The sequence below is a fragment of the Sarcophilus harrisii genome, chromosome 2 (assembly GCF_902635505.1).
Source record: "Sarcophilus harrisii chromosome 2, mSarHar1.11, whole genome shotgun sequence".
NCBI lineage: Eukaryota > Metazoa > Chordata > Mammalia > Dasyuromorphia > Dasyuridae > Sarcophilus > Sarcophilus harrisii.
The window spans coordinates 33,477,789-33,505,547 of NC_045427.1; the positions used below are offsets into that span (position 1 = coordinate 33,477,789).

Here is a 27,759-nt window from a genome sequence, read left to right on the forward strand (position 1 = left end):
TAATCCAATCCAATTCAGTCTGATTTAATTCCTAGCCCCAGGAATTAGCTTCTTACCATAAGATCTAGATTTAAAAGCTGAAAAGGACCTTAGAGGTCCAATTATCTTATTTTAGTTTTAAATAATATTTTATTCCCTCCCCAATTACATGTAAAAAGCAATTTTTAAAAAACAATTAAAAAAAAGTTTTGACCAATGACCCCATTTTAAACATGAGAAAACTGAGGCCCAGAGAAGTTCCATGATTGGCTCAGGATCACACAACTAGAGTTTGAGGTAGGATTTGAACATAGGTCTTTTTACTGCAAATCCAGCACTCTTTAGTATATTGTGTTGCCTTTCTCATACAACATGAGTTCTACTGAGTGACTGTGGCCTGCATCACTACTGGGATGCTGACTGTCTTGCCCTTTAGGATATTGTTAAGGTATAGATTTCCTTGAGCTGATGACTTTAAATGTGTTGAAGAAACAATGAGCCAGGGCCTCCATGGACATTCAACCAGATTCAACCAGAGTCAGTGACCTTCCACACTAAGATCATACCTAGTTCTCCTCCTCAGAGTAATCTGGAGTTCTTTGTTACATTTTCTCCTGGGATCAGGAAGCAGAAGTTTTTGGTTTTTTAAAAAGTCCATTTGTTACTTTTTCTACTTCTCATCCTTAAGTACCAAAATAGTATTTGAACCAGGACCAGGTAATTTTTAAAAGTTCCTTCTTTTTTATGTTGCTATTCCAGGCTGAGAAATAGAATATATGTAAATCCGATCCAGATAAGAATAAGAACAATTAATTTACATTTCATAAGAACTTCCAAAGAGGTAGTTCCCATATTAAACATCCCCTGGAAGTGGGGGAATCATCCTAGGGCCTTTATCTACCATCTTTTATTCCTTGGCTTGAAAAAATTCTAAAAATTTAACTGTTTTGCTAATTAATATTTGGTATGTGTACTTAAACTACTTTTTAAAAAATCAAACGTTTTATTGGCAGCACTTCCAATTTTTCATTTTTGTAACTGAACTGCCACCTGATTGGTAGTTAATGTAACAAAAGAAAGGGACATAAAGGAGGGGATTACTTTTTCCTCTGAATGCAACAATTTAATTGATGACAAAACTTGACATCTTAACTCTCCAATATTTAACAGATGATAATACTTTATGAAGCATTCCTTCAATTAATATGTATGGTTAATCTCCAGCATGAAAATTCTGATGAAGAATGGACTCCAAAGGATTTTTACCAGAATCATTATGCTTCATAAGGGATGAGCTCATTCTGAGGGCATTTCCACATTAATTACATTTACGAACATCCTCACCAGTACGCATTATTCAATGTTCTACAAGGTTTTCTAGATTAAAGCTTTCTCAAATACATTATAATCAAAAGATTTCTAGCCAATATGAATTTTCTTATATGTATCAAAGCTTTTATATCAGCCTGAAAGATGTATAACATTCATTACATTCAAAGAATCTCTCCAGTATGAATCAATTTCTGGTGCTTCAGATTCCTACTCTAGGTGAAAGCATTCCTACATTTATTTCACTGAAAGGATTTCTCTTCAGTATGAATTCTTAGATGACTAACACAGGTTACACTATTGCTAAGGACCTTATGAAATTTATTACATTCAAAGAATTTTTCTTCAGTATGAATATCCTTGAGAGGTTATTAGTTGGTATATTGGATAGAGCATAAAACTTAAGAATCAAGGAGCCCTAGCCTGGTGCTATCTGGGCAAATCACTTAATATTTCTTAGTGTCAGGAAATAAGACAATGTTATAGATAGGTTGTGATCCACATTGGTCGATGAAGTTCTCACATGGCTGGAATCACAAATCCTGGTTATGATGATGAATGAGTCCACTTATGTCCTTTGTTTTCTACTCAAATTGAAATTCATCACATTTAATTGTGAACATTCAGTTTTGTTTTTCTGCTGAAGGCTTTCCTAATTTCCTTATATTGAAATGGTCTACAGTAGAAGTTCTCTTTTTTTTTTTTTTAAAGCAATGAGCTATTTCTGAAAGTTTTCTCACATTTACTTATATTCAAAGGGGTTCTCTCTATTATGAATTTTGTCATATGCAACAAAGTTTGGACTATAAACATTTCCTCTTTCATTCCATTCAAAGAGCTTCATCCCAGCATGAGTTTTTTTATGTTCTTTAAGGTTTCCACTCCATTTGAAAGCTTTCTCACATTCGTCACACTGAAATGGCTTCTCTTCAGTATGAATTTTCTTATGTCCTTTGAGATTTTCACTACGGGTAAAAGCTTTCCCACACTCTTCACACTGAAAAGGTTTCTCTCCAGTATGAATTCTCTTATGTTTATTAAGATCTCCTCTCTGACTGAAAGACTTCTGACATTCATTACAATGAAAGGGTTTCTCTCGAATATGAGAGAATATTTGATGTCGAGCTAAGCTCTGGTTATTGGTGAAGGCTTTCTCACATTCATTACATCCAAAAGGAGTTTCACCAGTGTGAATTCTCTTATGCGTATTAAGGCTTCCCTTCCGGCCAAAGGCTTTCCCACAATCATTGCATATATAGGGCTTCTCACCAGTATGAATTCTCTGATGTTGCACCAAGAATGAGCAATATCGGAAGCCTTTTCCACATTCACTACATTCAAAGTGTTTCTCTCCAGTATGGGCAATCTTATGTGCATTAAGGCCTCCCTTCTGGCTAAAGGCTTTATCACACTGATTACATTTATAGGGTTTCTCTCCAGTATGAATTCTCTGATGTCGCATAAGGGATGAACGGTGCCTGAAGGCTCTCCCACATGCATTACATTGAAAGCGTTTCTCTCCAGTATGAGTTATTTTATGAGTATTAAGGATTCCCTTCTGGTTGAAGGCTTTTCCACATTCATTACAAATAAAGGGTTTCTCACCAGTATGAATTCTCTGATGCTGCATAAGAGAAGAACTGTACCTGAAGCCTTTTCCACATTCATAACATTTAAAAGGTTTCTCTCCAGTATTATTATTATTATTAATTACTCTACGTTTAGTAAGGTAAGAGGTGCTGTTGAAAGCTTTACCATATGTATTCAATACATATGGTTTCTCTTGAGAATGAATGCGTTGATGTCGAGTTAGGTGTCTATTACTGCTGAAGACTTTTCCACATTCATTACATTCAAAAGGTTTCTCCCCTGTATGAATTCTTTTATGTGTTTTAAGGTTTCCCTTCTGGCTGAAGGCTTTTCCACATTCATTACATATATAAGGTTTCTCACCAGTATGAATTCTTTGATGCACAATAAGACGTGAATTGTTACTGAAGGCTTTCTCACATGCATTACATGGAAAGAGTTTTTCTTCAGTATGGAATATCTTATGTGTATCAAGGTTTTCTTTCTGGCTAAAGGCTTTTCCACATTCATCACATACAAAGAGTTTCCCTCCAGCATGACTTCTCTGATGTATGGTGAGATTTAAGATGCTATGAAAAATTCTGCCACATTCATTACATTTCAGAGGTCTTCCTCTAGTATGTGTTCTATAGTAATGAAGTAGATTTGACTGATAATTGAAGGGTTTCCTATACTTACTATATTTACAAAGTTTCTTTCCTAATTCAATTCTATTATATTTAATTAGATCTGAAAATTGTTTGAAACTCTCTCCAAGTGTATCATACTTATGGAGACTTTCTCCTCTAGGAAAACTCAGTTGTGGAATGAGGAAAGACCCTAGAATGAGCTTTCTCCCAAATATATTATAGTTGTGAGTGACAGGCACCTGCCTTGTCTGTCTCTCTTGGTTTCCCATTTGTCTCTCTAACCTGACATTATGATCCCAACCTTCTCCCAAACTGGAATTCCAGGGACCCTCCTTTGTGAGTAATTCATTGGATGATTCTCCCATAGAAATATATTGCTTTGGAACTGATTCCTCGATTTCATATCCTGTCTTCTGAATAAGGGAATCTGTAAGAAATGGAAAAATATCAATCTTCACTGCTGCCTTTGCTAGGAGAAAAAAAGTGCTTTTATACTAAGTTCTAGATTTCCCCTTCTTCAAAATGAATTATTGGTCTGGAAAAAGTGGAACATTGAGGGAAGTGAGGGACAGCAAAGGGAAGGTAAGAGTTAAAAAGCACTTAATCACCCAGAACTTAATGAATTACATTCTAGGGTACACAAAAACTTTATAGATTTCATCAGAGTACAAATATTGGGAATTATTGGGAAAATGTGTCAATATTTAGAAATAAGAAAAATATTAATTCTGAGAAATAAAGATAAGATTGAAGGAAATCTTCATTAAAATTCAAAAATCTACTATAAAAAGAAATGATTTATAAGCACAAATATCCTTATGAACAATATAGAATGATGCTTCACTTCTGTGGGGAAAATTTGATGTTATAAAGAGTCAGACAAAGATTTTTTATTCATTAAAACTAGAGAAATATGAATATAAAGAAATATAGCTTAAAGGATACCAAAGACATAATGGATTGCACTGGAGAAATTATAGTTGCAAGGGTTATGATATCTCATGACTAAAGACATTTTATGAATGAAGATGATAAATGTGCTTTTAAAAAATCACATAAACATTTGAACAGTGAGTTGTGATTTAAAGTGAACTATAGATTTCACTGGGAAAATGTAGAGAGTCTATTGATTTTTAAAAGGATAGATGAATCACTGAGAATCAGGAGGTTCTCATTTAAGGTACCAAAATATTTAAGAATATAATATAGGAAACTGAGAAGAACCTAACTTAGAAGTCTGAGAAAAAGTAGGAACTTTTCTGCCAACGATAGTTTGAAAAGGAAATGTTGAAAAACTTTGAACCTGCTTTGGTATTCTAGTGAGCTGGTTGGCTAGGTTTATCTGTCTAGTTTAAAGGAATTAACTTGTGTTCTGTTGCTGTGAGCATTGACAAGATAGCATCTATGTGAATGAATAATTGGGGTGGTCTGTATATCCCAGTTATAGTTAATTTCATGATTTTTGCAGTTCTTTGGTTCAAAGAGAATGGTTATCCATAACAAGTAAAATTTTTAGAAAATGGGAAGATTTCTTTGAAATCCTGCAGAACAGAGTGAGCAGAACTAGAACAATTTACAATATCACTATAAGAAAAACAACTTGGAAAGACTATAACATTCTGATCAATGACATGAATATATATGAATCCAGAAAATTAAAGATGAAACATGTTACTCACTTCCTGCTGGAAAGAGAATGTACTCAAGATTTTGATAAAGACACAGAGTTTGGAGTAGAACTAAGATGGGAAATGGTTTTGTTGACATAGTCTGTGAGAGGGGTGTATAGTTTTACATTATAAGAGTGATCACATTGAGGGACTCCAGGTGTATATTGTCATCTTATATCTAAACCTAGCTAACTATCTACTATCTGATTTCTGTGTTCCAGCTCTAAGGTTGATATGGAATATCACTGGAGAAAATAATAAAATTGAGTTAACTAAACATACAAATTCAGGTATGTAACCTTAGCTGAGGCCCTGCTTCCACTCAACAATTCTGCTGTGGTTCTTATGTTCTGCACAACAGTCTTATTTCATTCCTTTATATCTAATTCCACAAGGACTATTCCTTGTCTTCCTCCAAACACCCTAGGTTTCCCTACCCCCACACTTATATCAGGTGATGTAGGCTCTTACTTCAATGAGAAAAATGAAACCATCTGACACAAGCCTCCATTCTTTTCCTCAAATTTTCTCAACATGATCATTCTTGTCTTCCTCTCTGCTAATCACGGAAGTAATATTCTTACTTATTAATGTAATTCTGCTTCTTCACTTAATTTCACTCCCTATCCATTTCTCCCCTAAGTTTTCAATTAATGTTTTCTCTCTAGCAATGTCAGCTTCTCATTTTGCCACCAATTCTTTCATTCATTGACCTGCAAATATGCTCAGGTCTCTTGAATTTTTAAATTAAAATAAATCCCTCCCCAATACCTTCTCTTGATTTTTCTGGTCAGTGTGCTTCTACCATAATTCTTCTAAATTCCGGGGACTTTTCTCAAGCCTTATTTGTCAAGGCCTCTCCACAGTTTTGATCACTGTCGGCCACTCTCCCTCCTGCTGGAGACTCTCTCCTCCTATGGCTTCAGATACGCCTCATAACCCTGCTCCATTTCCTTACTGGCTCATCTGTTTTCTGACACCTTGTTGTGGGTCTTCTAAAAGGACTAGGCATTGACTCTCTTTTTTTCACCAACACTCTCTCTTACTTGCCTTCCATATCTATAAAGATGGATTCCCAATAAGGAGCAATTATGCTACAAGGGAGAGAATAGAATCCTGGCTCTGCCACTTACTCCCTATAGGATTGTGGGCAAGTCATCTCATCTCTCTGGATTCCATTTCCTTACTGGCAAAATGAGGGGGCTGGTCAAGATGGGCACTGGCAACATTAAATCTACAATTCTAAGAACAGAGAGATGAGTACATGGCAGGGAATCTTGGGAAGGACTGATGGCCAAGTTGTTGAAGGATAGATCACTAAGATGCTCACAGGTGAAGCGCTTTAGGATGGGCACAGAAGGCGACAAGAAATCCAGGATCTCAGAGTGAGACTACCTAGTCCAATAATCACCTTCACAACATCCCTAGTAAGTGAACTTTTAGTCTGGCCTAAAAACCTTCAGTGGAAGGAAATATAAAAAGAGCACATTTCAATGTGGGGAGGCGCTAATGGTTAGGAAGGTTTTCTTTTCATCAGGCCTATATATGACTTTCTAATTTCCAATCTGCTGTCATCAGGAGTCAAGATTTCTGCTTCTTAATGATGGTGGTAAATACTATATATGCAGGCTGCTTCAATGATGTAGTTTAGCAGGACAACCAAGGTGTGATCACTCTGCCCACTGCTCCAAAGCCTGGGGCTGAAGTTGTATATCTGAGTCTTCCATAACATAGGTAACATTAGTTTGACAAGGAGAAAGGAAAAGCTGGAGAAGAATTGTGACCATAAATATGACAATGAAAGGGTTTTTTGAGGAAGGTTGATTACCAAATGGCAAGTATGGATAGATTCCAGATAGTCCCACAATGAACAATGAACAGAGTATGATATAATCTGGGTACACCAGGTCTAGAGGGCAGCCTATCACAAGGTTATCAATGCCATTCCTCCTGCTACTGGGGCCTTATGCTCACTGTCACCAGGGCACAACGATATCTCTCTGCTCTGTGAGATAAGATTGAATCCTTCTATAGCAAAAGACAATGATCAAGATAAATCTTTCTTCTGAAACAGCTATATTCTTGTCTCTCTCACTCTTCACCATCACCTAAAGCTATTTTCTCTCTGAACTCCTCTTCACTTGCCCCTTCTGGCCCAATCCAGATATTTCCAGGTAGGTTTTATGCTTTCTCTTGAGCACACTAAAATGTTCCCATTAAGAAGCTGTAATACACTGCCTTGCAAACTGATTTCCTTCCTCTGATAGTGTTCCACTTTGTCAATGTCCTTCCTAAAATGGGGTGCCCAAAGCTGAACACAATATTCCACTTGTGGTCTGACCAAGGCAGAGTCCAGTGAGAACCTCACAGAACCCCAGAGTGGGAAAGGATCCCAGAGGCCACCAATTCCAACCTAAACCAGACTGAGAAGCCTGTCTGAAACCTCCCTAAGAAATGTCAAGAGGTGAAATATAGCAGAGGTGGAACAAGATGAAGATGAGAGAAAGCCTTTGGGAAAAGCCAGGGACTAGAGGGAGCCTCAGTCTGAAGCTGCATCATCATTCTAATCAGCTGGGTGACCATGAACAAGACAAACCCCTTGAGGCTCAGCTTCCTCTGCTGTAAAATGGGAAGATTGATGCATGATTCACCTTACAAGGTGGAAAAACACAGTGAAAGCTATAAAGTTCTATGTGGATGAAAACTAGCATGACTACCATGGAGTTCCATAGCAGCCTTAAAGATTATGGTCATGAAACAGTTGAAAAGAAGACAGATTTTAGTTTTTCATAAGAGAAAGAGACCAGAGGAAATGGAAACAGTGTAGATGGCAGATTGGGGGTGGAGTTGAAGAAAAATGCAAGGTAAAAAAAAAAAAGAGTTTGTTTGTGTCAGTTTTAAATACAGCTTGAATATATAGTTATATCTGAAAATAGAAGGAAAGGAAACTTTGAAAAGAGAGAGATTAAAGATGCCAGGGGAGAAGGTATGAAAGGAAAGGTGTGTAGGGAGAGGTGTTACCATTAGAAATAAGGACATCTCTTCTGGAGACTGGAGAATATGGACAAAGGGAGCCATTAGCAAAGTGACAGATGTCAAAGAGGAGAGAACCCAGATTGACAACCACAGCTCTTCTTCAGAGGCTGGAGAGACTCAAGGGAAAATATCCTTACAAATATCCTTAAATGATTCCATCTGCTTGGCTTTCACTCACCTAGATAAGTGCTGATCAGGACTTCACTTTCTGTCATCCACGGGGCTTCTCTTCTTTCTAGATGGGAGATCACATCTGGTTTGGAAACTGGAAGCCCTGCTCATAGGAATAGAAATGGTAAAATGCTGAGGAATTCAGTGTTACCTTCTTCTCCCTTTAGGGCATGCTAAGAAGACCCAGAGGATGTGACAAAGATGTGCTCCCAGGAAGCAGTGAGGATGGATAATGGGAATGATCTGGCCTTAAAGAAAGCATGTTCATTTAAAGGTATCTGTGTTATGTTATGTTCAATCAGCAAATGACACCAAACTGGGAGGGGAAGCTAACAGCCTGGATAATAGCTGGGATTAAAAAGAATCTTAACAGACATCTCTACTGAATCTAAAGTAAGATGAAATTCAATAAGGATAAGTAGAGTCTTACACTAAGGAATAAAAAAAACAGCTCCATAATTACAAACTGGGCAAAGCAGACTGCCCATTGCTTCTGATATGTGGTCCTGAGTAAGTCAATAAAATTCTCTCTGCCTCAGTTTCCTACTCTAAAAAATGAGGATAAGAGCATCCACCTCCCAAGGTTATCATGAAGATAAATGAGATAGCTGCCAAATGCTTTATAAACTTTAAAAGTACCATGTAAGTGCTAGCTATTTATTATTATTATTATTTATTATTTTACAGGAATCTCCCCATTTACATTACATAAATTCAGTACATTATATTGCATGTATTCATGACAATATCTCTGCATATAAAGTCAAAACGCAGTGAAACATTGCAGACATCCCACCACTATTAGGAAATAAGAAGGCGAAGACATGGATGGATGATGACTCATTATAGAAAAACTGTCCTTACCGAGGAAGACAAAATTCTCGTAGTTCTCCAGCATCACATCCCTGTACATGTCTTTCTGGGCAGGTTCCAAGCGGTCCCATTCCTCTTGGGAGAAGTCCACAGTCACATCTTGGAAGGTGAGTGATACCTAAAATGTCAAATCATGTTTGTGCTCACCTAGAGACCCTCCTCAAAAGGGAAAACAAGGAGGATGTGAAGGTGGCAGAATGGAGAAGATATCACAGCACAAGGGTTTGAAGTATTCTTGTTTCACTTGTGTACTTCATTATTTTTAAAATTTTATCAAATTCTGCATCATATAGGAAACTTTGCTTTAGTACTCAAAGTCAGCCTTACAAATCATTTTCCAAACTGGTCCCTTATATATTATATGTTTTATTCATGTATGGCACTGTTCCTTCTCTATATGAACATTTTGGATGCTCATGGAGTAATAAAAAGAATCTTTAAGTAAGAAAAATTATCAAATTCACCTTAAGAAGAGATACAGAATCTTAGTGAAAAACTTGGGAAAGAGAGCCTGTTTTGGGGATCAGAAAGAGAACTGCTATTCAAATAAATGTACTGAAAAGTCCTGTTTGATAACAGAGCATTGGCTACAAGGCACTGTGGAACATAAATTCATGTGAGTAGGACTGTTTTCAGTTTAAAAGGTTCTATCTAATGAGACATTACAAACCAATGGGAAGATTCTATAAAAGGACTGGTGGGTAATATTTGACATAAAGGTAGATTTTTGGGGTTTCAGCTCACAAGTTGTAGAGGAAGCACTGATTTAGGACACCAAAGGGAGGAGGAAGATTGGGGGAGTAAGAAATGACCAGATGAAGATAAGAGCAGGAGTTGGGGACAGAAGGCACATGAGGAGATGGGAAAACTTGCTAAAAGAAAGAATACAGTAAACTGACAGGGATTGAGTCAGATGAGAGGGTATGCTAGTGTCTGCAGCTGCTGGAAGTCTTTAAAAGAGCTGAACTCTGCTCAATTTGCTGTTCAACAGAGGTCTCTGGGTTTACTGCTTTCTAGTAACATCTATAGCCTGAGAGAGAAAACCTCTCAGGGGCATTTGTTACCTTCTACTGCTTTCTCTGGTTTGAGGGGGATAAACAGCAAGGGAAATTCAGGCCTTGAATCTAGATTGCTGTGATAAGTAGTTTGGATGTTTCTAAGAGCTAGCTGGATAAAACAGAATCCCTTGCTATCTGAAGAGCTGGAGGAGGGAAAAGACTGGATGACTGTATCACTGTCTACAGCTTTAGAAGAAGCTCCTCAAGTACCCCAGATCTTACCTGAGAAGTTTGGCAGTTCTCTAGCTTAAAGGGAACATCCTGTCTTTGAAAGTTTATAATATTTTTTCAGGATCTTGTCAACAGTGATTTTATGCTAAAAGAATTTGTCACTGCTTCAGCACTAGAATAGCAGAGAAGTAATTCTGTCCACTTTAATGAATTGTAAGGACCAGAAAGGAAGTATTTAGGCAAGAAGTGATTTTTAGTAAATGGTGCATAATTCAGACTATTCTTTAAGGAGACCAAGGACCTCAAGGCCTGCCATGCATTGTTTTGAGTTGGGCATATGGTTTTCCTCCCTTACATGCCTGCCTCTTTGCTAAATTTACATAATATATATGTGCCCATCCTCCCCAACAGATATGTACATTGGCTAATGGATGGACTTTATTGAATATTAATGTTCTTACATTCTATTCACTAAATGCTATTATATTCTTTTTTCAGCCTCATAATTTAGAGATGATTCATATTTAAGTGTCAATGGTATCACTGTGACTGATGTATCAATTGATGGGACACTTCGGTGAATATTCAGGCACAACACTGGCAAGTAGTGAGATCATAATCCTCCACATCAGACACCATCTTCCAGGCTATAGTGTCCAAGTGAGTGGGACTATGGCCAAACTTAAGCTATACTTAGAAACTCCCAAATCCCAAATTGACAAATTAAACATGTTGATCATACTATTTTCTAATCAAGTACACCATATCAATTATTCTCCATTATTGATCATGACTTTTTGGTCAAAAATGGTATTACAGAGTACAAATTCTCTCTTGTCTTCTCATATACAAATCTTGTAACCCTGTTCTATTCCAAATCACTACTATCTTGTGCCAAGTACATATACATAATATTTAAGAAGGATAAACTGATCAAGGAATGTTATATATTTTAAAGACACACATAAAAGTGTATACAGGACACACATATATTTATATATTTTTAAAAATCTTTTATCCCTTGTCTCTTCATCTGCTCTCTCTCAAAAAATTACCTTTTTTAAAGACAAAGAAAAAATCTAACCAAATATGTGAAAAAACACTACAATTATAAACAGTATTACATATGTTCTCCCATTTATGCATGGGGATAATATTTGTACCATTAAATTATAAAAACTATAAAGGATGGTCATGATGTCAGAAGGCAGACATGGGAATAAGAGTGGTATTAAAAAGCATAATAAAATGAACAAAAGCAAGTAGGCAAGACTGTGTGAGACATTCACAAGGGTAAGTGAACAATCTAGTTTGGAAAGGAATAGGAAGACACTAAAAAGATAAGATGATGCCAAAATACATACGCCATCCCAAAATTTTTGAACTTGATTTTGAAAATTATAAGCACCAAATCTATTTTGAATAAATCAAAGGAAAAGCATTTGTTAAATAATAACTGTGCAGTCGTTTTTTAAAAAAGGGTAAACATGTATACAAAAAGGCAGTGGCTCCCCATCTCCAAGGAACTTATATTCTAACTGGAGGAAATGACATATATTGGGAAGGATGCAGAGGCCAGGGAAATGGGGTTATGGTCTGGAGAGTCTCAGGCATGGTAAATGGATCCATAAGTTAAGTGACAAGCCTTTTCTTCAAGTAAAGGTACTATTGATTGATTAATGTGTTCAGGAGAAAGGTGAAAGTGAAGGAGATGGACAAATGATACACTCCCATGTGGAGCAGGCCTATGGCAAGGTCTAAATAGGGGATTAGATAATATGTGAAGAAACATGGTCTGATCTGGGGTACAGTGCTGTGTAGATATGATGACCTAAGTATGTTCAGCTATCAATCGATATGGCTTAGCCCTTGAGCAGGAGTTGAAAGGGACATAAGGTGTGCTAGTCAACTCCTAACAACTCTCATAAACTTTCAGTGTGAGCAACTGGCAAAAGTTACAAATCAGAGCTTGATTTGAGAAAGTGAGAGATGTTAAGGTAGAGTAAACCTACAAGTGTGTGGTGAATACTTTTTTTGTTTTTTTCAGAGATTTAGTTGCTAAGTACTTAGCAGACAGTTGGATGTATGGATGGGTCTTTGCTTTTGGGTGAACATCAGGAGACAATATTGGTGTTTAAAAAAAAAAAAGATGTTTTTAAATTAAAAGCACCTTGGGGTTACTGAAAATATTATGTAACTTTCTAAAAGCAAGAAAATTCATTCTCTCCTATTCAGTTTCAGTCTTAGCTCACTGTCAGAAGTATATGTCCAAAATACACATATTGATGTACTGTCTTGAAGGACTGTTCATACAACTTAATATCATATTTTGGACAGTAATGATTCTTAATTATTTTTTTTTTCCTGTAAAGACTAGTCAGCTATTTCCTTGAATGGCCATGTATGGATGAGTGAATCTGTAGTATTCTGTGTTTCAATGAAATTAGCATATCAGATGGGGTTCTTTTCAGCAATGAGATGACTGAGGCCAGTTCCAATGATCTTGTGGTGAAGAGAGCCATCTAGACCCAGAGAGAATATGGTGGAAACTGAGTGTAGATCACAACATAGAATTTTCAATCTTTTTGTTGTTGTGTGCCTGCATTTTGTTTTCTTTCTCATGTTTTTCCTTTTTGATCTGATTTTTCTGGTGTAGCACAATAATTGTATACATATATTGGATTTAACATATATATTTTTAACATGTTTAACATATTTTGGATTATCAGCCATTTGGGGGAGTAGGTGAGGGGAAGAGGGGAAAATTTGGAATACAAGATTTTGCAAGGGTCAATGCTGAAAAATTATCCATGCATATGTTTTGAAAATAAAAAAGCTTTAAAAAACAACTAAAAAAATTAGCACATCATGCACAACAGGAATATTTGGAGGCCCTTACTATTTAAATAGAATTCCTTTCCCATTTGTATTCTGCACAGAATATCTTCTATGTCATTATTAAGCAACTTAACCTTAGCATGCAGCTTTCTGTTTAAGGCTTTGAATATGGTTGCTTCTATTAAGGAAATTTTTTTTTTTAAAGCAATCAGGATTGAATGACTTGCTAGGAATTCACGGCTAGTAAGTGTTTGAGGACAGATTTGAACTTAGGTCCTTCTCACTCCAGGATTGGTGCTCTATCCACAGCATTCAAGAAGTATAAAATATTAATATGTATTAAACACATCTCACTGGAGAAAAGTATCTTAGATGGCATTTTCTGTGAGTCAAGTGTTTGTTTTTTTTTTTTTTTAAATAATCAGCAAACAGATTTTTAGAAAGGCCTGGAAAGATTTACATGAACTAATGCTGAGTGAAACAAACAGAACCATAAATACATAACAGCAATATGTGATGATCAACTGTGAAAGATTTGGTTTTTCTCAGTGGTTTTGTGATGCAAAGCAATACCAACAGACTTTGGCCAGAAATTGCCATTTGCAACCAGAAAAAGAACTGATTGGAATGTAAATCAAAACATGCTATGTTCACTTCTTTTTTCTGTTTTTTTTTCCTCTCCCATTGTTTTCCATGCTGTACTTTGTGATACATTATGTGAATGTGAATATGGTGTACTATAGAAAAGAGTTTGTAAAAAAGCTTGAGCTATTCTCATGTGTTTATCAAGGATTCTCATATTTAATATAAAGTTCACCACAGACTTTGGATCAGTAATGATTAGAATCACAGGTTCATGGAGTTATAGCTGGAAGGGATCTTCCAGATCTTCTAGCTCAACCCTCTCATTTTATAGATGAGGAAATTGAGACTCAGAAAGTTTAAATGACTTGCCCAAAGTCACATAGTGAGTAGCCAAGTCAGGATTTGGTCCCAGATTCTGAGGCCAAGCCCTTTCTCACTGCACAATCCTGTCTCCTCTTCATCACATTTAAAAAATAATAGCATCTGTGATATCTTTCTAAACATTTGGTATGAATGAATGAAAAAAAAAAGCACTTATTTAGTGTTTACTCTGTGCCAGGCACCATACTGAACACATGATGCAAATATAAGCAAGGAACTTACACTCTTAATTAGGGAGGACAACACATAGTATCAGAAAGAGGCTCAATGGTTTATGTTGGTGGCCACCTGGTTTGTAAATGAGTAAGAAAACTTGTGACCTGGATTCTAGGCCAAATGTGACAAAGGCTTACCTATAAATACAGGATCCAGGAGGCAGGGTCTAAGGTCAGATAAGTGGAGGAGGAGGAAAAAGAGGAAGAGGAGAATAGCCACAGTGTGGACAGTATGATTTGGAAATGGTTCCTTTCTCCAACTATCTTGAAAACCATTACCTTGATGCTTCCCAATTAGTCTCTCCTAGCCTATATTTCTTGTTATGCTTTTAAAATCCATACCTTTTGTTTTTACATCAAATTAATTTCCAAATACATTCTACCCTGTCCCCTACCCAGAAAACCTTTCTTCATGAAAAAAAAAAAAGTAAGAGAGAAAAAAGATGCTATTCGATAAAACCAAATAAGTCACTGATTGTGACAGGATGTGAATGACAAGTTTTTAAAAAGTGCTTGGTAAGCATTGGGAATACAGATACAAAAAGAAAGGAAGGTTCTGCTCTTGAGCTTAGCAACATGGTCAATAGCTGGAGGGCCAGGTCAGAGGTAGAGGCAGCATCTGGAGGGCATGACAGAAAGCTGACAAGAATGCTTATGGTTGGGCCTGTGGTCACCTACCATGGAAAACTCCAACCAATCAAAAGGTCATACCCCAAGGGGTGAACCTCTTGATAATGAGGTAAGATGATGCCTGAAAACAACATGGTTGAATCTGGAGTTCCTTAGACATGGGAATATAAGTGATATTCCATACCCACAATTCATTAACTTTGCAAAGACAATATGGAGGGAAGGTAGTGTTGCTTACCATTTAAAAAACAGTATATATAAAAACATACTTCTTGTTAGAACTTTGTCATACATTAAGGTGTTACAATGAAGACTTGAAATTTTTTCACCCTTGTGAGTTATAGATTTAATTTAATTTGGACTCTAGCTTTCATTAATGTACTGTGATTAAATAATCTTTTTGTGACTAGTCTACTGCAATGGATAAGGGACCAAAAGAGCCCAAAATGTAACCTATGTTGCTTTTGATTAACTCTTTAGGATATTCCTTTTATCTTCTAATCCCTCAGAAATCTTCCCTTCCAGAGCCTATTGTTATATATCATCTCTTTTGGTAGCAAAAATAAATTGAAAAAATACTTATTAAGTGTTTATTATAAGTCAGGCACAGTGTCAAATTATGGACATGCAAGTACATTCAAACAAAACTGTTAGTGCCCTCAAGGAGTTTACAATCCAAGGGGCAAGGCAACAAATAAAGGGGAACTACAAAAGGAGAGTAAAGGTAGAAATTTGTCTATAAGGTTTCTATGCCCTAACACACGATCGGTTTTTTTTTTTAATGTACCATACACAGTTGAGAAATAAGTAAATTTCTTTATTTCAAATTCAGTAATAGGCAAGCATCATATCTAACTTTTAAAAAATTATATTTCCTTTCTTATTTTCGTTTGATTTTTCTAAATCTAAAAGGGACACACTGAAGTCTCCAACTCTTATTTCTCTGTATTATTAATTCTTCAAGAACGTAGATATCATGCTATTTGATACATATTTTGAATGTATATTAGCTCATTTGTCATAGTGCTGTTAAGGAAAATATTAATTTCCCTGTTTATCTCTTTTAACTCTATTTTTATTGTTGCTTTGCCTGAGATCATGAATATTATCCTTGCTTTTTAAAATTCACCTGAACCTTTAATATGTTCTGCTTGGGCATTTAAATTTAATTCTGAATTGTTGTTTCAAGTGCATTTCTTATAAAAAACATATTGTTGGACTTTACTCTCTGTTCTGCTACTACTTCTTTCCATTTTATGGACAAGTTCATGTTATTCACAGTTATATCTTAATTGTATATTTCCTTTCATCATATCCTTTTTTGTTCTATCCTTTTCCCTCTCTCTTTATGAAAAAGAAGGTAAAGAGAAGTCTGTTCCAACTCCTCTGCTCCTCCTCACTTCACCAAGCCCAGGCCCTGATCTCTGGTTCTTACTTTTCTATACTTTAATCTACCCTTCATTATGATCAACTCTTCAAAGTTGAAGTTTATTATTCTTTTGAGTATTTCCTGTCCAATTCCATCCTCCCTTTTATGTTTTCCTTACTTCTTTCCTTTTTCTTGCTGTTATTCTTGTTCAATTTAATACATTTTTACACTAAGCTTATTGTATGAATGTATTCATCCTTCTTTAGCTCAGATAAGAATGAGGTCATGAAAAACATACTTTTCTATCCTTTTGTCCATATTTATATTTTCTTCTTGATTCCTTCACCCTTTGCATTATTTCCCTCATTTTTCTTTTTTTTTTTAAACCAAAAAAATTATCACATTCCTTGAATTACCTGAATACCTTTGTAACCCCTAAAGACATTAGGATTCTAAAAGATTATTCACTTCTTCCCTGCTTAGTAGAATATAAATACTTCATCATTCTTTAGCCTCTTTTAATTGCTCAAATATACTACCTTTGTAAGTTTCTTTTGACTTTTATGTTTGTATATGAAGGTTTATACTCAGCTCCAAGCTACTTTAACTTACATGAACTGATGCTGAGTGAAATATCAGGAAAATGTAGACAACAACAGCAAGACTGTATGAGGTTCAACTCTGATAGACTTAGCCCTTCTCCACAATTCAGTGATCCAAGGAAATTCCAATAAACTTTGGATAGAAAATGCTATCCATATACAGAGAAATAACTATGGATACTGAATATGGATTGAACCATATAATTTTCACTTTTTTCTGTTTTTTTTTTCTCATGGTTTTCCCCTTGTTCTGATTTTTTTTTCTCCCAACACAACTCATTTGGAAATATGTAAAAATTATTATACATCTATAACCTAAAAAATTAATTAAAAAGGATTACTTTAAAGAGCTCTACTTTACCAAAGATTAAATGTCCCCTATAGGATTATGTTCAAGTTTTACAGGGTATATTACTCCTGGCCATAACTCATTATCTTTTTTTGTTTTTTTAGAATACCATGTCCCAATATTTTCTATCATTTCTTATAGTTACAGCATATTCTTATGTGATCCTGACTGTGGTTCCTTGGTTCTTGGACTCTTTCTGGCTCCTTGCAGTATCTTTTGGACATTCTACCCAGTAACTAACTATGGCATTCTTGATTGTTTTGAATTGGGGATTTCTTCCAGTAGGTGACTAAAATCTATTTTTTCTGTGTCACTTTACCTTCTGGTTCTAACAGATGTAAGCAGGGTTTTTTTATGGTTCTATAAAATATCACATCTACATTTTTTGGTTGGTTAGGGTTTTCAGGGAGTCTGAATATTCTTAAGTCATCTCTCTTCCAAGTTTCACGTCAGTTGTTTTTGATAGAAAATACTGAGAAGGCGGCAGCTAGGTGGCATAGTGGATAGAACACCAGCTCTGAAGTCAGGATGACTTGAGTTCAAATCTGGTCTCAGACACTTAGCACTTCCTGGGCAAGTCAGTTAACCCCAACTGCCTCAGCAAAAAAAAAAAAAAAAAAAAAAAAAAAAAAAAAATAATAAGAGAGGAAAATAAGTATATGGAACAAAGATAAATAATAGCAACTTGCTATAGTTTAGCAAAATCAGTTGCAAAAATTATATAAGAAGAAAAGTGTTCAAGGATGTTGCAGTTATTTTCCTTGTTGATGTAGTAACATTTCCTGAGAATAAAAGTATATATCTATATTTTGCATAAATGCGTGCTCAGAGCAATCCAAATCTATTTTCTTTTGTTAACAAGTAAAATCTCTCCTGGCTTTTGGAATTGATCTTAGTCTAATTCTTTGTCAGTTTTAGAGGGTCAGCCAAGATCTGCCCTATCTAGTTGCCACTTGGTATTATTCTCCAGAAGTGAGAAATGTGCTTCAGTCAGTGGTTGTCTGTTTTGGATCTCTTTGTGTCTTTGGGATAAGAACCCAAGGCAGAAATAGGAAGCTTTAACTCTTACAAGGCCTAGTTAGACAGCTCTCTTTGTTTCTGGGTCTATTTAATTTTTTGTCATTCTTATCTTAGGGCTCACTTCTGCCAGAATCTGCATGCACACATGTATATATGTGTGTTTATGTATACAAGTATAAGCAATACACACACACACACACACACACATATATATATATATATGCACACACACAGCATACATGAATATATAAAAATACATATTTGTGTACATCACAAATGTGCATAACACATGCTATGCACATGTTATATACATATATGTGTATATGCCAATACATACAAACATGCGTGTCTGTATGTACATGTATAGGCAGACTAATCAATGGATAGAAAGTTGGTCTTGGAGCCAGCAAATTCTGGGCTCAAGTCCCTCCTTCAACATGCTGTGGTAATGTAACTCTGAGCAGGTAGACTTAATTCTAAGAACCCCTGGCAGTGTTCTAAGGTAGTAAGTGGTAGAAAAGCTGCCAGTTTGCATTGGCAGAGAGCATTTCCTCATCATGAGTTTACTATACAAATGAAACCACAAATTTGGTCCAAAAAAAAAAGTTGTAAATAAGTGAAGAGAATTCAATTTTCAAAGATAGGTTCAATAAAATAGAGAAAAAAAAGAATTACCCAAATTCATTTTAAAAATGTAATGCATTAGTATTCAAATTACCAAGAGGATAGTTCATAGAATAATAAAATTCATTCTGTGAATTAAAAGGTCAAGGATTTCTTCAGAAAGAATGAAAAAATAAAAACCAACTCTAGAAATGTTAAGGTGAGAGGAAGCATTAACAAATTTTAATTTATACTATACAGCAGTAATTATCAACTCTCTTTGGTCCTGAATAAAAATATGACCAATGAAAGATACTAGATAAGTAAAGTTAGAAGAAAATATTAAAGAAAACTAACTACTTGAGATAGAACTTTTTATTCATGAATTACTGAGAATAATATATGCTTAAGTTAGCATCTTTTAGCTATGCCATATTCTGTGCAAGTTAAACTGTAAAAAATAAGGAAAATTTCTCCAACAACTATAGATAATTGATAATCTAAAAGTTTTTATTGATACCTTTTATTTTTTATACCACAGACTTCCTTCTCAATTTACTTCTTATAGCAAAAATAAACAACCCCCCCAAAAAAAACCCCAAAACAGCAACCAAATCTGACAAAGTATGAACCATTCTAAACCACAGTCCTTCATCTCTCTATAAGATGTGGTTTACTCTTTGTGCTTTGAAACTAAGACTGGTCCTTATATACAGAGCTCAGCTATTTTATTGAGTTTTTTTTTTTTTATTATTATTCTCAGTGTTTTAGTCATTGTGTATATTTTTCCTCCTACTTCTGCCTTTATCACTGATTCAATTCATACAAGTCTTCTTGTGTTTCTCTGAAGCCCTTATACTTGTTTTGTTTTTTATACATCTGTATAATAAAAATTATTTAGTCATTCCCCAAATGATGGAAACCTAATTAGTTTCCAGCTCTTCACTAAAAAAGTAGGGCTGCTATGAATATTTCAGAACATTCATATTCTAAAGTATTCTCTTTTAATTTGTTTGAAGCCAGTGAGTGAAAGGACATGATACTAAGCTTGTAATTAGATCCCAAAAAAGCAGTATTGCAAAAGATAAAATAGATTTCAATTCTATCAGATAGAAAGCTTCTACATAATTACTTTCTCCCTCTCTCTCTCTCTGACTGTCACATCTCTTTCTCTCTCCTATACACATATACTCAGTTCAAATAAAAATAAGAGATTCAGAGTGGGGTCAATGTAGTGACCAATTATGATTCCAGAAGACAGCTAATGAAGTATGCTACAGACTAACAGAGAGGTGATGGAGAATGAATCATACATAGGTAGATAACAGCAATGTGGAAATCGGCTTTGCATGACCATCCATAATTTTTATAGGGACTTTGCTCTTCTTTTTTTTCCCATGAGGGGAGAAAGTATGAGGGAGAAAAAATGATGCACTTAAAATTTTTGGAAAAGAGATATGAAAAATTTTCAAAATATGAAATGCAAATTATCAACCACCAGCTCAACATTGCTGGTAATCAGAGAGATTCAAATGAAAACAAATATCTTAAATTCCTAAAAAATGGAAAAAGTTCAAGTATTTGTGGGAATGTAAGAAAAAAAGATATATTAACTGCTTAAGATATTATTTACTTTTGCAAATTTGCAAATTCCAAAAATACTTTGCAATTAAGCAAGAAAAGTTATAAAACTGTTCATGTGCTCTGATTCAGTTATTATGTCCCACTAATGGGTATAACATGAAAGAGGTTACTGCTAAAAAGAAAATATTTGCACAAAAATATATATAGCAACACTATTTGCAATAGGAAAAAAAAGTGAAAACAAATTGTCATTTCAAAGACTGTATAATACTCTGCTATAAATAATGATAAATACGGTATAATTTATATGAAACAGTATAAAAGGCAAAATTAAAAGAACACCATATACAATTCCTTCAACCATGTATAAGAAAACAAATTTAAATGGCAAACAAATGAGATCAAGAACAGCATTTATTAGTGGAAAGAATGTTGGTTTGGGGGAGTTGGAGGACCTAGGCTATAGCAATTATTACCTAGGGGACCCTAAACAAATTTCTTCACCACTCTAGGCCTGTTTCTTTATCTGTAAAATAAGGCAAGTGGACCAGATGGCCCATTAGGTATCTTACAATTTTAAATCTATAAATACTGAATGGCATTAGTAATAACTTATAACATATCCCTTTTTAACCACTAAAGGACCAGGGCTGCAAGGACCAAGGTCACAAATACTCATTTATGTTGTTTCACTTACCTTTTTTCCAAAACTACACACTGTAGGGGGTTCAACTGGGAGTAACTCATGGGTATCTATGATGCATCAAAACAAAATTTATCAATACAGTTATTTTTAAAATTAATTTTGGTGAGTATATTTTCTGTGTCAACAAAACTTTAAAGAAGGGCAGCAGGCCCCTTAGACTTTAGTACTAAGAATGAATAAATAAATTCTCAAAGGGAAGGATAAAGATACAAGGCAAATGGGGAACATTCCACAGAAGACCAGAGCAGTAGGACTGGAACACATGTAGAAATAGTTAAGGTTTAGTCCCTGATGAGTAAGACACCACCTTCTTTAGGCTTTGATTTCTTCAGGAATCAAATTAGGGGTGATTTTTAACACTGTGACAAGTTCTAATAATCTATGAACTAACGTTATATCTTATGTCAGAAGCACCAGTCTTCTGAGGCAAGGAAAACTGATGATCAAACGCCTGAATGCAACTATAAACAAAATAGAGGACAAGGGAAATAGAGATCCACTCTTTGAGAAAAGGAATGATATTTCAAAAAAGAGGAAATCCTTACTTACCTGGGATGTGGGTGGTAAGAGACCAGAAGTCATTTCCATCTCCTCCTTGATTTTCTTTTCTTGGGGAACAGCAGAATCTTGAGAAGCCAGAACTGAAGTACAAAAAAGAAATCAAGGAGACCAAGTCTTGCCTTGTAGCTCCCAAGCTCACTGGGGTAGAATTTCCCACTTCTTATTTGGGTATGATTCCCATGGTCCTTAGAGAGGAAGAGGTCAAAAGAAACCCAAAATTGGAGTTATCTACTAAAATCAGAGGGGAAAAGCATGGACATAATTTCCTAAGGGCAGATCTAAACATGAAATCCAAGAAAAGTAGAGAAATAATGAGAGTACCTGACCTTTGATGAATAAAAATGTCAAGGCCCCAAAGCTAAATCCCTATTTTAGTCCTGAGCAACTAACTGCCTGCTGGTCAAATTCATAAGATACTACATACTAATAAATGAAATAGGGAACAAAAGATCCTGATTAATTTTGTCAATCTGTTAGCTGTTCCTCTAGATGGATACTTAAGAGATAGACCTGAGATATACATAGGAGAGTAGTTAAACGTTAAATCAGAAAATCAGGCCATAAACAAACTTTAGCACTTTTTTTTTCTGTGAATAGGCTCACAGGTATACGCGGGTATGGCCATGAACAGATTTTTATTTCTATGAGGAATAGACCCCAAATCAGTCCAGGGATGAATCAGATTCTTTCCTTGCTCCCCTTTCTGCTAAAAAGTCTGAAAGCATAGATCTGGAAGCAATCACCACCCACAAAGCAGAGAAATCCTTAACATGGAACTTTTTCTATACAAAAAAGGAGAGCTGAGAATCTACCTTCAGAGCTGTCATATTACCACCCCGTCTGGATAAACCTTGAAATACTGAAGCATCCTTCTCACCCTTAACTGGAAGAAAATAATGCCCTTTAAAAAAATCTAATTTAGATAAATAAGTCTTATGCATGGGTTTCTTCTGTTGTGCTTCTTATTGGTTTGCCACTCCATTATTAATTTGGAGAGGCTTTTGCTACTAAATACTGAATTTGAAATACCTCAATGCATCTGTGATACCACTACTTTTGAAGTTCATTCTTCCCCAACCTATCCATATTGGGTCATCCCATGCAATTTTTGTCCATATCCATCTATGAGTTTACCAGATAGTATCTATACAATATGTTTAAGGCCTTCCTTGATTTCTCCCAGCATCAGGGTCAGGGAAGCACTCTTGGTTGCCTACTTGTCATCCCCTGCCTTTGCCATTGCCATGTGACTAGCCCCTTTCCTCCCAGCATGCTTTTCTTTGATAACACCTTTTAATCCTGTTCTCCAAAATTCTTCTTATAATCACCACGTTCCTATCCATTAATCTCTACATGATATTCATTTTTAATTTTTCAGATACTGTTATACTCCACATCTTACTGCTATAAAACAATTAGAATGCTGATAGATCTCTCTTTCCCTACATATATATGTATGTATATATATACATACATATGTACATACAAACATGAGTGTATATATACTATATATGCTCTATATGCCATATTGTAATGTATATATGTAATTATACATGTACACACATATACTTTTAACTTTATAGATTGTACACCAAATATATGTTGTTATATGAGCAACGGACATTTTCTATTCACTTGGTCTCTTCTATTGGATGGCCAGGCCAATCTCTAATGTAGGGGTCCTCAAACTGCGGCCCACAGGCCAGATGCGGCAGCTGAGGATGTTTATCCCCCTCACCCAGGGCTATGAAGTTTCTTTATTTAAAGGCACACAAAACAAAGTTTTTGTTTTTACTATAGTCCGGCCCTCCAACAGTCTGAGGGACAGTAAACTGGCCCCCTATTTCAAAAGTTTGAGGACTCCTGCAATTCATGGGGACAAAATTCTTTTGAGAGACTTCCGTATTTTTGCACTTAAGGCAACCTATGCAATGTCATCTATGAATAGGAGCATCAGGAAGACCCCAACATCCACAATCCTGCCAAGTGTAAGATTTCAAATAGATAGGAGATACTTATTAAGCCACCTTCTCATTTTAAAACTCATAGAAATAGGTCTCATTCAAATTGGAATTGAATGAATAACACTAATGAATGGCCCTGATTCCCCAAGGTATCCAAAAACCTGAGAGAACTACTCTTGATGAACTCTGAAAAATGATGATCATGAGAAGTTTCCCAAACTGAAGAAGGGTAACCATCATCTTAATTTTTTTAGAGCATAATACGACCTACAGACTCTAAATCAGAATTGATGCCTCTAGTGTTCGTTCCTCTCCTGTTAACATAACTACTATTTTTTTCAGACCCTCAACTTTTCATACCTGGATTGTTACAATGATCTCTAATGGTTAGCCTCCCTGCTCCATTCTTCTTCCACAAAGTAACAAAAAATGTTTTCTTAAACTGACAGTCTAACAATGTATCTCCTCTCCTCAATAAACACTGATGAGTACTTGTAATAAGTACATGTAATATATATTACTTGTAATAAGTAAATGTAATATTTAAGATCAGAGATACATTCTTTTGTTTGTTAACACTTGGCCCCAACTTTTCTAGACTTACTGTATATTTCATCATATAATATTTCACTGCCACATCTTTACTCTAGGATGGCCTTTCTCCTCAAGTCCTCCTTTGTTTCCTTTAAAAACATCACCAGGTAGTGTAAAGTACAAGCTAGCTCCCTGGAGGGCTTCAGAGTAAGCCAAAGTCAGGATAAATCAAAGTCCCTGGTCCTCAGGGGGAGAAGTGAAGGAGGCAGGCAAGCTGCCAAGAGGCTTATCTAAGATCTCTCCTGGATTGTGGAGTCCTGAGTCACCAGCCTCTCTCTTCCTCTTCCTTCTGCCAAATGCTTCTGACGCTCTCCCTCCACCTTCCAATCCTTGCCTAAGATTATCTTACTACCAAATATTCAGCAAGCACCAATGATGAGGAGAGCCATTATCCAAATATATGCTAATAGAGCCATTGTCTCACATTAAATAGGTAGCCTTAAGTGCTCTCTTGTCTGATTCAGAGTTTCAGCCCTCTACAAGGTAGCTTTTCCTGATTTCCCACCCTTTCTTAAGGAGTTAGCAGAGACCACCCCCAATTTATTAAGTGCCTAATAGGTTCTAAGTACGTGCTCTTAAGAAGCTCACAGTCTAACAGAGGAAACAAAGGGGGAAAAAAGAACTATTTACTAACAAGCTTTAGACAGGACAAACTGTAGAAAATCAAGAGAGGGAAGATACTAACATTAAGAGGGATCCTGCAAAAGGTGGGATTTTTTCTGACACCTGAAGAAAGCCAGGGAAGCTAACAGGCAGAGAAGAGAAGGGAGAGAGATCTGGGCTGAGGGATAACACATGAAATGGGGTGGATTCACAGGAAATTGTATCTAGCTGAGGACAGAGAATCACTAGCCTTTGGATTGAAAGGTTTAAGGTATAAGAAGTCTAGAAAAACAGAAGGGCAAGCTATACAGGGTTTTAAACATCAACAGAATTTTATATTTGGTACTGGAGATGATGGTAGATGACTGAATAAGGAGTGACATTAATCTTGTGTTTTAGGAAGGTCAATTTGATAGCTGAGTGAAGGATTGATTGGCTACTTAATAAAGTAGGAGAGATTAGAAGTAGCAGTGGAGAGCAATGAGTATTCCAACTCTCCCACCTTTCCCAGGGGAAATGAATGAAAGTGCAATCAACACCAGAAAAGGTGACCAGGAAGGCTGCATCATTAGATACAAATGCAATATATTTATTTTGCATTGTATATATATTGTAGGCTAGAACACTGGGCTGAATGAAATGATGAAATTCAGTGAGAATAAATGTAAAGATTTATGTTTGGATTAGAGAAAATCAACTTCACATGGACAAGATCGGGGAGAGAAAGCAGTTTATCTAAAATAACAAGACTGAAAAGAGCTAGGAGTCTTTGTGGGGAGCTGGTTCATTGAGACTACAGTCAAGAAAGTTCATACTCTTGGACTGTATTAAGAGGTTTAACTTTCAGATGAACAATTCCCTCACACTCTGCCCACATCTGCAGGACTAAGAACTTATTCTGTATGGGCATCAGAGCTTAAGAATGTTGACAAATTAGATTGTCCAAAGGAGATCAACTAGGACTGAAGGTTTAGGACAATCAGTTGAAAGACTTGGACACCTCCAGTTTGGATATTGGAAGACTAAAAAGGGAATAACGGTTATCTTCAATTATCTGAAAGTCTGTCCCATGCAAACAGGCTTGTTCTCTTTGTCAAGGGAAGTCAGAATTAAGGGCAATTTATGAAAGATGCCAGGAGCAAATTTAAATTTGAAGTCAGGAAAAATTTCCTAACAAAGAGAAATGTCTAATATTGGGAGACAAGGCAGGAGGAGATTAGCTGGTCATGTCTAGTAGAGAGTCTCTCAGGGAGGATGAAGTCCCTTACAGCTCTCAGGTTATATGAGAGGATGCCAGCTCAAGGATAGGGCACATTCTTTTTCATCTCTGTGTCCCTGGCAGCAACTCAGTATCAGGCAGATGCTTACTAAATGAGGATCAGGTTGTTAAACTCACACAGGTATTCCATCAAAAGTAAAAAATAGATTAGATAGCAAAAACAGCATTCAAATCTGAGAAGGGGAGAAAAGGGAAATTGGGAAAAAGAAGGGGTGAAGCAGAGTGAGGATGAAGAGGGAGAAGGGAATGGAGGAACCACCAGAAAAGAGGGGAAAAGGGGGAGAAGAGAAGGAAGGAAGAAGAGATGGGGTGAAGAGGGGGAAAGTAAGAGGAAAGGGTGAAGATGGAACAAGGGATGAAGGAGGAGAAGAAAGGATGAGAGAAGGGGAAGAAAAAGAATGAACGGGTAGAGAAGTAAAGGGGGATCAGAGGGAAGGGGGGACTGGAGAAACATGAATGGAAGAAAGGATGGGAAAGAGGGGATGAGGAAGGGATGGGACAGATAGAAGATGGGATGGGGGAAGGGGGATGGGAGAAAGATGCATCAGGGAGAAAGAATGAAGGGGGAGAGGGGTGCGGGTCCGGAAGGTCGCAGGCCACTTTGCAGGTTGCACTCTGACAATATGGCCCCCCAAATTCCCTGCCGGTCACGTTCTCTCCCACCCCCACCCCTCCCTCCAGCCAAGGACCCCGGCCCAGCGGAGTCCCTGCCCCTCCCCTCCCCCCCAACAGCTTACACACTCAGTGCCCCGCCTAGCGCCCCTCCCCCACACCTCCCCCACGCCCAACCCCCTCCCGGGCCGGCTCCGCCCGGACTCGCCCGCACTCACTTTCACACGCTCGCTTTCATCCTCTCGCACACGTACGTGCGCGCACACCCATTCACCCCACTCACCAGCTCACCTGCACTGAGCTCGGCGAAGAAGTAAGGGCGGAAAGCCCTGCCCCGCCCACTCACTTCTAAGCTGCGACTGCGCAAACCGAGCCCGGAACTACGATGCCCAGAAGCCACTGGGGTGAGGGACAATTCGAATTGGAACAAGCAGGACATGCGTGCTTGGAGAGATGACTCCGGAATGGATTCTGGGAAATAGTGCATGGTTCTGCCGCCTGACATCCTGGGAAATGTAGTCCACGGCCTACTATTGCGCAAGCGCACTCCCCAATTATTCCCACTTCTCCTCTAGAGGCTTTTATTCTTCTCTTGCTGGGTTCCCGGCTTCTTGGGGTCTCTAGGCCTGGGCTTTCCTCGGCCTCCTCCATGGTGTGCACTCTCCCGAGTCCTCTACCGGCCTCTTTGCCGAGATGCTCGGGTGCAGGGCGAGCAGGTGTGCCCCGCCTCCTTCCTGCGCCGCTGCGGGGTCTCGGTT

At 36.8% G+C, this 27,759-nt stretch overlaps 1 protein-coding gene across 7 annotated transcripts; it reads right to left on the bottom strand.

Annotated features, from left to right (window-relative positions):
- Positions 1-1,989: 1,989 nt before the first annotated feature.
- On the bottom strand, positions 1,990-27,626 carry LOC100927563 (zinc finger protein 2 homolog). Of its 7 annotated transcripts, XM_031957125.1 has the most exons (6): positions 27,220-27,306; positions 21,938-22,029; positions 21,380-21,435; positions 9,269-9,395; positions 8,412-8,507; positions 1,990-3,954 (listed from the first exon to the last, which is right to left on the bottom strand). In XM_031957125.1, exons 4-6 carry the CDS (start codon positions 9,315-9,317, stop codon positions 2,051-2,053), a joined length of 2,049 nt encoding a protein of 682 aa, XP_031812985.1. In that variant the 5' UTR covers positions 9,318-9,395; positions 21,380-21,435; positions 21,938-22,029; positions 27,220-27,306; the 3' UTR covers positions 1,990-2,050. The 7 variants fall into 7 exon arrangements, with proteins under 7 accessions (XP_031812985.1, XP_031812980.1, XP_031812982.1 ...); XM_031957120.1 differs by lacking the exon at positions 21,380-21,435 and having other exon boundaries at positions 27,293-27,565; XM_031957122.1 differs by lacking the exon at positions 21,380-21,435 and having other exon boundaries at positions 21,938-22,134; positions 27,293-27,355.
- Positions 27,627-27,759: the final 133 nt, after the last annotated feature.